At 37.3% G+C, this 11937-nt stretch overlaps 2 protein-coding genes across 3 annotated transcripts; one reads left to right on the top strand and one right to left on the bottom strand.

Annotated features, from left to right (window-relative positions):
• Window positions 1-4514: 4514 nt before the first annotated feature.
• LOC141427044 (uncharacterized) lies at window positions 4515-5405 on the bottom strand. Its single transcript, XM_074086275.1, has one exon. The coding sequence runs from the start codon at window positions 5283-5285 to the stop codon at window positions 4629-4631; it is 657 nt and encodes a 218-aa protein (XP_073942376.1). The 5' UTR covers window positions 5286-5405; the 3' UTR covers window positions 4515-4628.
• Window positions 5406-7248: 1843 nt separating this feature from the next.
• On the top strand, window positions 7249-10534 carry LOC141427046 (uncharacterized). 2 transcript variants are annotated; one of them, XM_074086279.1, is made up of 4 exons: window positions 7249-7362; window positions 8565-8729; window positions 9382-9535; window positions 9631-10228. In XM_074086279.1, the coding sequence occupies exons 2-4, from the start codon at window positions 8570-8572 to the stop codon at window positions 10130-10132; spliced, it is 816 nt and encodes a 271-aa protein (XP_073942380.1). In that variant the 5' UTR covers window positions 7249-7362; window positions 8565-8569; the 3' UTR covers window positions 10133-10228. The 2 variants fall into 2 exon arrangements, with proteins under 2 accessions (XP_073942380.1, XP_073942381.1); XM_074086280.1 differs by lacking the exon at window positions 7249-7362 and adding an exon at window positions 8356-8440 and having other exon boundaries at window positions 9631-10534.
• The last annotated feature ends 1403 nt before the right edge of the window (window positions 10535-11937 follow it).

Here is an 11937-nt window from a genome sequence, read left to right as displayed (position 1 = left end):
ATCCACCGTGAACCCACAGCTTTAGTCAGCTTATCCGTATGTACACGTTGGTGGACGTGATATATAAGATGCGCTTCGCGAGCCGCAGTCTCCATTCGAGAGCTTTTCGGCCCCAACGGTCATCTGCAGGGCTATTATGAAACTCGAAACTCGAAGTTCGTGTCGTGCGGTCCCTCTCGCTCTCGGATTAAATAGTATAAGTGTCAGAGGGACCGCACGACACGAACTTCGAGTGTCGAGTTTCGTAGTAGCCCTGCTGTTCTGTGCATTGTCGTATAGAAACATCGAAGATCGCCTGTTACTAAAACTTTGTAATAATTTGACAAAAAATTCAAATTGTTACCTGATATTATCATACATAGCAAACCTCGTTTTAAGCCCGAAAGATATCGGCGGAGAGGCACAATAAAACACAATAGCCATTTATACCTGATCTTAGCATTTACCTGTCACGTCAGCCGAATTCGCACGATTCCCGGACGAGCCCCGAATAAACTTGAATGAACGATTGTTGCGCTGGCGCACCGGATATATACGCCTCGGCCCCAACTACACTCTACCAGCGGGTCTTAAAACTATCTTTACTAATACATTGCGCGTTTCGTTAAATTATTTCGTGCTGTGACCTTTTTGACTTCGCAATGAACAGAGAACTCGCTCATCGTATCGCTGGGATGCATAGCCATGGCAGCACCGATACGCTGCTGTGCTAGCAGTTCCTGTGTGATCGGAGCCGATTTTTTACCAAAAAGCGGATGTCCTTCGATCGACCGGTTATGAAAGGCGTTGAACATATGTTTGCCCCTGTTCTAACCGATTGTGTGTGCCTTGTGTGTGCTGTTAATTTAAGCGATTTTTTTACTTTAATATGTCTACAATTTTATTGAGGTTTTATTGATACTCTCTAATACTTTCTCAGTTCAAAGAAGAACAATACAATATTTATAAAATACACTGCCCTCCTAGACGGTTGTGGAACTTCTAGTATGTATGTATGTATGTATGTTAACAAAATACAATTAACAAACTTTGAGATAAGTACTTGTATACAAAGGCGGACTTATCTCTTTAAGGGAACTTTAGTCTCTAACTTTAGACGAGATACGTCTTTGACAATCTAAAAGTCCATACCTATGATATGAATCAGTATCCGCCATCTTGATCCACAGTCTTTTTAACTGTTTTTAACGCATTAGTATACTATATGCACCTATGTATCTATTTATCTATGTATTTGAATCTTAATGCTCCTTAGGTTGATAACTACACTTCCTTCTTTTGTCTATAACTGTCTTCTTATTGTTGTAGGTATAGGATATCTGGGAGAGACCACTTTGTAGTGATGATGATAAGAACATGCATTGATAATCTCGGTGTTCAATAAAGAGTCCTTGCACGTATCGTAAATATGGCCCTGTTCACTACAGTAAAGTTGCTGAGACCTTTAAAATTACCTCGTGCTCTACATAGTCCCTATCAATAAAATCTAAAAATAGTATATTTTTGATCGAGGGACTGAAATAAGCCAATATATACCCGAGGTGGTTAGCCACCCGAGCTTTAGCGAGGGTGTCTATTTATCCGAGGGTTTATATTGACTATTTTATGGTCTCTAGGTGAAAACTTTATTTTTCATTTCGATTGCGAGAAAAAACAATTTATTATTATACAAAAATTTAATGCCAACGATTTCATTTGTCTGCGCTGGCAACACTCGCTTAGATCACCTGCGCGGGATTCACCTGTCGGCAAATTCATACTTCGCGCGCTATAGTTGTTGATTTGATTGATTACTTTTCTGATGAGTGACCCAATTTTGATAACTTTGTCACACAGAGCCGGTGTAAAGGGAAAGCGTAATCAGTAGAGATGAGCCGACTATGGATTTTGTCGATAGCCGACTAATCGGTGCTGAGGCCGACAAGTCGGTAAGGTTAGTCATTGGTTCCGGCTAACTTGGGGGTAACTTCGTTGATGATGTGTGTGTGTGATAGTGATTTACTTGCTACACCGGCCAACAAAAAAAAAACAAACCAACCTGTAAAATTATGTAGACAAACAGCTAGCGCTTTTCATTTGTATAGTTATTTCCAATAAGTATTAAAGTGTCAAACATTTCGCTATTTGCGGATTAGTCGCCGATTATTCGTCGCCTTAAAATGGATAGTCGGCTACACTAGTGGGTAGGTACATCTCCTATAGTTTATTTGGAATCTTTGATCACACAGGCTAGCATCCGGTCACTATTGTACCATTTTTGTCAAACTTAAAACCTAAAATTGCTAAAAGTGGCTCCGAAGCCGTAACGTTTCGTGTGCTCTGCCTACCCCATTTGGGAATACAGGCGTGATGTTTGTGTGTGTGTATTTTCATTGTAAACTTTTGATGAGTGCGGAGCTGGTAATGATTCTACAGTCTACACTTATCGATAGTGATAACAATAAGTATGTTTATGCTGTAGCTGCCTTTGTTGGATTAAAGCAGATCTCTTAGTAACCAGTAAGCGTGTGCGAACGGGGGTATTGTCCCCGTACAAAAGTGCATTTTCATCGTCGTGCAATATCGAGTGTTGGATCAAGAACTAAACACGTTCATAATTCGTTATTCACAGAATAGAGAACCATAAAAATAATATTAGTTTAGGATATAACTAAAAAAAATCGCAAATCATATGGTAGGGCAAACCTTGGCTTATCGGTGATAATTGGTAATTCGGTGATACTGCATTGTTTTACATTGAGCTCACAATATTTAGTGAAATGCAAGCAATTAAATCGCTACAAACCTGATTGCATGCGTCAAAACTGACAGCTTCCATCGATTTTATAACTTGCATTTCCTTACAGTGAGATATTAAGGTAATTAATCGCCTTTAAACTTTTCTTGTTTGTTTGTTGTAACCACCGTCACCAGACCATCATCCGACCCTGGGTGCCATTTAAATAAGACGATTTTAAGAAGCCCAAACATGGCTAGGTTATGCAGCACTGTTCTATCTCGAAGTTCCAGTGTCTAGCTTCCGGCTCCATCGTCAGATCAGCTTGCTTATTTTCACGAAGCTACAAAATTTACAAGCAATGGTCTCTTTTCAATGCATACTAATAAACAAAGACTACAACTTGTAAATTGTAACTTGTACTTTGTAGCTTCGTATTTCACTGGTCACTGATCGCGTATAAACAAAGTAATTGTTTTTAGTTCACTGATATGGACCTCGGCAAGTAACGCCTTATTCATTTAACTTGAACCTCGTCCTACGGGCCCCTATAAAGACGTGCACGCGACAACGAAAGGTGCGCAGACACGTGCGCCGACGCAGATGTCGGTGCACATGTGTGTCTCTCGGTTAATAGGCTAATGCTAGACCACTTGCTGGAGGCTTCTAGATTTGTTCCAGAACAACGAAATATACAGGGTGTAACATTTAGATCGGTCAGTATGGGAAAGTCTGAAAATATAAGACATATTTTTAGGAACCGTGTCATTGAATTTAGTACCAAGAAAAACTGCACTCGATACATTTAAAAAAGAACTCAGTTCGGCAATCGAACCCAGTCGTTTTGAAAAATAAAACTTGGATATGGAAGTAGTTCATAAGCAATAAATGTTTACTATAAAACACGATATTTAGAATGCACAAAATGCATTGTATTTCATACTATAGTCCGCGTAGAATTCGTTTATCCCTGTTCCGCGTGAACTATGCAATTTTCCGGGATAAAAACTATTCTATGTTCTTCTCCGGGACTCAAACTATCCGTATACCGAATTTCATCTAAATCGGTTCGGCGGCTTAGACATGATGAAGTAGCAAACAAACAAATAAACAAAACAAACAAATACACTTACAAACTTTCGCATTTATAATATTAGTGGGATTAGTGGGATGTAGGTACGTATTATTTTTCAAAACGCCCGGGTTCGATTCCCGAGCTGAGTACAACTTTTTTTTTAAATGTATGAATGCAGTTTTTCTTTGTTACCAAAACCGATGCCATGGTTTGTAAGGACAAACCTTCGCATGTCTTATAGTTTTAGACTTTCCCATACTGACCGATCTAAATGTTACTACACCCTGTATATAACTAGGCTTTAACCGGCTGTTGAATCAAAATTCCGCTATTTTAGTAAATTAAATTCCCATGAGGATTACTAAAAATTGTACCGTGGCTTTCACATTTGCATGTAAACCTGTAAGTGTCAAATTTCATGTATCTAATTCGAGCGGTTGAGATTTCGAAATTTTATCCCGATCCTGTGGGATTGTCGGGATTAAAAGTAGCCTAGGTCTAGGTATCTCAGCCGTTTTAGCGTGAAAAAGGAACAAACAAATATTAGTAGAGTTTGAATCAATCTTCAACTGTGTACTTCACATAGGTTACCTTACCTATACTTACTCCAAAATATAGAAAAAAATATATCCGCTGAAATGATGTACCACGTGATTGACGTGGAAAATTGACGTCGTCCTCCCATAGGTAGGTCCACATCCACGACCCTTTCAATAATAATAATAATAATAATAATATAATTTATTTCATGTAACTGGGACACATATTATGTTAGTAGTTGTTGCTTAGTTTCTAAAGATTAGTAGGTACTTACAAATTAATAAGACTTGACTCATTCTACCACAGTATCACACTGGTAGGGGAATGCAGTCCCTCACAGTGTGACATGTAGTCACAGTCAAGTCCGTCCGCTATCACACGCAGGACGGTGTTGGAACTGCCCCGCACGCGGCGCAGCAGGGATGTGGCGCGCCCGCGCATGGTCGTGTAGAAACAGTTAACGCGCGCCTCCACAAACATCCCTGATGCGCTACAGTGGCGAGGCAGTCCCAACAATGCCCGAAACGCATTATTATATTGGACCCGAAGGGCCCCCCAGGCCCGTTGCGTATAGTGCGCCCACAGACTGCATGTGTAGAGGGAAGTGCAAAAAGCTCGAAACAACGTAACCTTCGCCTCCCTCGAGCACCCCGCAAATCTGCGTGCGATCACATTTGCCCGAACCGAAAGAGCCCTTCGCTCCCTTTCAATATCCAAGTCGTCCTTGAGGTCGGTCGCAAGCACATGACCTAGATATTTAAATTGGTTCACTCTGTTGATAGGAGTGCCATGGAGACAAATGAGAGGAATCTCATTTTTATCCTTGCGACCGCTCTCAAAGACCATGTACTGACTTTTCAGAATATTATATTTTAAGCCGTGGCTTGCTGCATAGGTTTCACACATTACGAGCAGCCTACGCAATCCGCACACCGACGCACTAAGCAGCACCATATCGTCTGCGTAACTGATGTTGTTAACGCAGACTCCATCTATGTGGCAGCCGACACGTGTACTGCTGAGTGCCTCGATGAGCCCGTTTACATACAGGTTGAACAGCGTCGGCGAAGACAAACCCCCCTGTCTCACCAATGACCCAGTGGATTTTTGTTTGTATGTTACTTTTTTGGGTCAAATCTTGAAAGCCCGATTTCGCCGTGTCGTAGGTAATTTAATATAAACTATGAATGATATAAACTTATGTAGATATTATTATAGGTGTACGCAATGTTATGGCAAATAAAGGCCCGTGACTGCTGTGGCAAATAAAAAAGTACCTACTTAAATAGTAAGTCAAAGTTAGGTAAGTATGTTAGTTAGTATTAACTTGTTTCAACTTCTAACAATTCTATCAAATTGTGTTGTTCAATCATAAGTACTGTTCTTAGATGAATGATTGGTCTCGCGCGCTCGCTCGACTAGATACCGCGCTAACTAAAAACAAAACGTTCGTGAATGCGGCAACTCAATATTGTAGTGTGCGTAAGAACGGTGTAAGACAATTTGCAAGGATGCTAGTGTGCGTGACGAATTGTGTTGCCAGCTGCTCCACTGTTCCCCGAATTATTGGGAAAATAAATTATTCTGTGGTCTATTAAGTTACTGGTTACAAAATGTATCTTGGGAAATACTTAGAAATTAAGAAGTAATTAAGAGTGAATGTATTAATATGTTTGTGCATAGGTTAGGCGTAGGTTTCTTCTTTAAAAAAATGGTAGGTATGATGTAGGTATATCAATGATCAGGCCTCACTTTTAATTAAAAAATATATATATTTAAGGACATTCAATATTTACAAATTATTACTGAAAATTCATGGACTGAGTCACCAACTAAGAAGTTTTGCGTACTTAACACGTTGCACCTATAGTTAAACCTAATATAATTAACAGGTTAATTAAGACTAAAATAAAAATAATTGTTTACAAAATATACATACATAGGTACATGCATACATACATACTTACATACATACGCTTGAAAAGCATAACCCTCCTTCGGGCAGTCGGGTAAAAAGTTAACTTTTCAGGAAAATGGGTAGAAATACGAAAAAAAATTGTTTCTATAGTTTTGTATATATATAATAATTACGTTAGATACTTAAATAAAAAAAGTTATTAAAATTTTTCATCATTTAATGATGATAACAATAAAATTCAATTTATTAAAATCTCAACCACGGGGAATTTGATTCTTGTGTACGCGGCAATACAGAATGGCGTTTAGGGTTCATGTTATTTTATTTTGTAATTTCGAAATTATACGATATTTACTGATGGTATGTGATCCCAGTGTCCTTCTTATTTCTTGTAGTATTATTTTTAAACAGTTTCACTGCGAAAACTGGCCTTTTACTTCGGTTTATGACCAAAATTTAACAAAAATTCGGGACATGCACATTACGCACAGTTTGCAACGCGACTGACTCGCCTCGGGCTCAGGTACGCCGATTTCGGCGTACTATTTGTTGCCGCATTTGACAAGTACGCCGGCGGTATCTAGTCGAGCGAGCGCGCGAGACCAATCATTCATCTAAGGTACTGTTATTTTAATATTTAGTTGACACTCATTACAAATTGTACGACAAAATGGTCCAACTCACGAAAATTATCACTAAAAAGCGATTAAACTACATTTTTACACTAATTGTAATTATTCACGAGCATATAATTTACACAAAAAACCTGTTGACAACTGCTTTACGTTAAGCGTCACATGTCACAGTTTCCCGCCAAAATTTACATTGAAGAGTTCATTATAAAGTGAGCCTTAAGCTCGCCATATAAAATCGATTTTAAAATAGCGTGAACGTGACGTGTCGTCGACAGCAGAGCGGCAACATCGCGTGTGGCGGCGATTAGCGCTGTCCCGTTCTCGATTATAATGTGGGACGGGTGCAGGTGTTGTTATAGGACTGTTGCTGTGGAGTGTGGAGTGTGGATTGTGGCGCGTCAGTGTGGCGTTTACTGTGTAATAGGCCACATTGTTGTTGCAAAAATTCTAAGTACAGGATTATAATTATTACCTTAATGTAAGTATATTCGCTGTATTATTTCTGGTTTCATTTAAACACGTTGTACTTACTCATACATAATTGTATCGGTTTTTAGGACCCTACGCATCTATTTAGTTAAACATGACCTTTCTATTAAATTCCTGGCATTGTTGTGGAAAATTCAATGAGTTTATATCAATTAGGTCAAATATCTAGAACTACTTTTTTCTTATCGGATTTGTAAACCAACCTGTTTGAGATAGTTTTGTGTTGCATGTAATTTTTCCCGAGGGGCTACTACGAAAATCGAAGTTCGTGTCGTACGGTCCCTCCCTCTCACTCTCGTATTAAATAATATAAGCGACAGCGGGAGCTCTGTTCTTGGATTAGCAATGGCGAATTTATTTTCTTTTGTTCTGGTTTTCTTTTTAGAGTTCCGTAGCCAAAATGGTAAAAATGGAGCCCTTATTTATAGTTTCGCTATGTTTGTCTGTCAGCCTGTCCGCGGCTTTGCTTAGAGACTATCAGTGCTAGAAAGCGGTAATTTTGCCCGGATATACCTATGTAGTAACTTGCCGACAAAACGGTAAAAAAAATTATAAAGATATTTTTTTTAAGATACCTGCTTCCAAAGACGTAGTTTAAAAGTAAATATACCTGTCTAAAATTGCAAGAAAAGTATTACTTAAGTAAATACTTTGACTTCTACTTTGAATTTCAATTTCTCCGCAACAGCTACGGAACCCTATCTTAGGCGTGTCCGACACGCTCTTCGCCAGTTTTTATTTTGACTTAGTTTCGAATTGTAAAAGTCACAGTAGCTGCCTAGCTATAATAAAGTCATAACTCACAAATGCATTTTTTTATTTTATTTAGCTTTTATTATCACGTGGTCGTTTTTGAGGCACGGATGTTCACGATAAAATTTCGCTTTTTCTTCGTGCCATTCTGTCTACAAAATGTACTATTTTGAAATGGTCGTTACTTTAGCTAAGCAGCAACATGAAGTTGTGATGTGATGATACTAAGAAGAGAATGTGTTTGTAAAAAGTAAACTAATATGGACTAAGTAACAAACAGGAGCAGCAAACGGTCACTAGTCCTAATAATTACGGTAAAGAACTAATCAAATAGTTCTATGCGAAATAAACATTGTCTATTTAATTTATAAGCACACGTCCGACATTTTCAAAGAATGTCTGGGAGCCAATTAAAAATATATTTCCTTTAATAAATAGGAAAAATGAAGGAGAACCAAGAGATAACGAAACAATTTGTGAAGATTGTAGAAAGGTTTCCTATTCTCTACGATAACAAAATGCCCCACCGCAACCAAGTCTGCATGGAGGCTTGGGAAAAAGTTGCCGAAGCAGTAAGACACGAACTTAAAGAGCAATGTACAGGTAAACATTTATTTCAATACTAACTGTTGTAATAGTAGTTGTTGTATATACAACAACATAAGTGTAAATAAATGTTCTTCTCTCTCACTCTCTCTGTCTCTGTCACCCGCGACTTCGTCTGCGAAGAATTGTTTTATCGTGTACACTAGGTTTCCGGGACTAAGACTACCTATATAGCCTTCTCAGAAGGTGATCGTATTTCAGTACCAAATTTCAAGAAAACTTCAACATGATCGGTTCAGTTCTTTAGGTGTGAAAGCGTAACAAACAGACAGTCTCTTTCGCATATAATACTTTTGCATATAATATTAGTAATGATTATTTTAATACATTATCCAGTTCCATTATTTGTCATTTGCTGCTGGCGCAAATAAGTCAGATTTAATTGTTTTTCTACTCTGTACTTTATAAATATTTTTTTTTCGGTAAATGATTGAATTCTCTGGAAATCCATCTTAGTCCTCTAGGTTGGCAACGCATCTGCAATACCCCTGGTGTTGCAGATGTTTATGGGCGGTGGTGAACTCTTACCATCAGGAGACCCACTTGCTCGTTTGCCATCCAGTCGAATAAAAAAAAAAATCCCCTTATGCATGCATTTAACTGCATTTATTTTCGCAATACATAATTTAATTCACTTATTCATTCACAGTTGACGAACTAAGAATAAAGTGGAAGGGAATAAGGTCATCTTTTTCTAGATTTAAGAAGAAGCTGCATTTGGAGAATAAAGAAACTACTAATTCCAAACAATACTACCTGTATGATTCATTGAAGTTTTTACATGCTCATGCAAAACCGAAGTGGTAAGATTTTTTATCATTAAGCAGCTAGGTACATATCACATCTGACAATTATAAACTTAGCATAGATACTTAATAGTATTTTTTTCCATTTCAAGGTGCACTGAAACAAAAAAAGAAAATGGTGAATTTGACAGTGAAAATGAAGACGAATGGGTTCAGAATATAACGATAAAGGCTTTAAAAGGAGGAGTGCAGTCTACTCCAATCCGAACATATGGTAATACTAAAGATCCTTTAGCGCCTGAAAAGAAAACGAGATCTCTTGTGGTAGAACCCGATGTACTCGTAGGTGAAGTAAAAACGGAACCTGTAGATGATTACACAAATATAGAAAGCGCAGATGTCAGCAAAACTGGTATTTTAAAGAGAAGAAATGATTCTGATGACACGAATGAAGCTTCTTCCTCCAAAATAATAAAGGCTGAAGACAACACAGACTTACAGTTTTTCAAAAGTATTATACCGGATATAGGTCATTTTACAACACAAGAGAAACGCTATTTTAAAATGGGTGTCTTGAAGCTGATCGATGAAATTGAAGAAAGTCGCAAAAAATTGGAAAATGTGGAGGAATTTGAAAGTACAAATAGCGTCTAGCAAAAACGAATTTAAATTTGGTTACTTTTCAATTATTAATAAAACTAAGATGTTTCTGGTTTGATTTTTGTAATAGAAGTTTTATTTCAAAATTATTTAATGTTTTACGGACCAGAAGACAACTAACACTATAATTTACAAGTGACTGATCTATTTAGATGAATCATCTTCAAATTGCACTGCACTGGTAAAGGCAATCTTTTATGTATCTACTTCCGCATAATATATTATTGTATTTTTCACCTATGATGAGTTCTGTGACACTTGAAAATTATCCGAATTACGCATACTACGTTCGCAAATTATTTTTTAAAAATAATTTATATTTTGAAGCAAAATAATAAAAAATGATGCTATCTGTAACCATATTTTATGGGTACTATGAGAGGCGTGAGATACCTTCATTATTAAAATTAACTCAATCTTTAAAAAAGTGAGCTGTAGCCAGACTTTACCTACACGTTCCACGCGAATGAATCCGTGGGGAGAAAACTGGAAAAATATTATTTTTTTAAATATATTTTTTTAAATACTTCTCCAAAAATAGGCATTAATAACTATTAGAAAAATCGATAGCTCACTCGATAAATGGTACATCTCTAAAACTGTCAAACTCGAAACGTCACAGAACTCATCATAGATGAAAAATATTATAGTCTAGGGTCATGATCGCTGACCTTTCGGATTTGAAAATGGCGTCGATATATCTCGGTACAGCCCTAAGCACACAGTACCCGACCCTGATTAGCATGTAAACGAGGAAGGAACATTTTCGGGTGGAAGCAGCCGTCTTCTGACGCCTTCACTAATTACGCTGAGGACATGCACGCTTATGAAGGTAGCCAGTAAAGATCTTGGCGAATATCTATGTGATAAAAAAAAACTTTTGTACCACGAGAAGAAGCATAGAAATTGAGAAAATCAGGAAATTTCCCAAACGGTTTGAAAATATCTATGTCTAAATTTTATGGCAGCTTCATACAAGCTCTGAGAATTGGTGATACAAATATGTGTGACAAATAAAAAGAGTAGACAAAATTTTGCGAATTTAGAACAAATACAAATAATCAAATCAAATGGCAAAATGCGGTATCTGGAAAAAAACAAGAGTTGTTTACACCATCTGATCCAAAATGTTTCAAGCAATACAATGGTAAATATAATTAATTATAAACAACTAAAAAAAATGTCTTTTGGCAGCATTAGGAGGACAGTAAGTGTTCAAAAATGACCGCAAAAACTAAGGTCACTAGTTATCTTTGACGAGCAAGATGTAGAATACGACGATAAACTAACATTTAGTACCTAAGTAGAAACAGTGACTACACAATCCTTTTAAATGAGAATCCTCTTTCTTAATAATATGAAAACGATCTTATGTGATATAATTTTTATTTAGTTTTTAATCTATTTTTGAAATTAAGCGTCAAGTTCTATCGTCGTAATCTACTATCCCACGAACAAAAATATTTATTTCCCACATCCATATCCGAACTCCAACAACTAAAGTATTCATTACCCACCTGCTAATCAATAACCCTGTTAATTACATCTAACTAAGCTCGCACAGTTGCTTTATACATGTACTACATAAACAAACTAATTTCCCTAATAGTCCTATCAGCACCATGTCATTGCCAACTTGATTACTGCGTTAAATCCTTATGAGATCGTTACATTACTACGCATTCGTTATTAGAATTCTCTGCATTAGAAACACGTTATTGTGTATCTACTTCCTCGTCCTCTGATAAGTCATTGATTAGTTAACACTTAGCGAGTTTTTTTTTCGAACTACCCGCACT

The sequence above is a fragment of the Choristoneura fumiferana genome, chromosome 4, assembly GCF_025370935.1.
Source record: "Choristoneura fumiferana chromosome 4, NRCan_CFum_1, whole genome shotgun sequence".
Taxonomy (NCBI): Eukaryota; Metazoa; Arthropoda; class Insecta; order Lepidoptera; family Tortricidae; genus Choristoneura; species Choristoneura fumiferana.
Note: the sequence above shows the minus strand (reverse complement) of the source record. Positions and strands in the feature narration are given on the sequence as shown.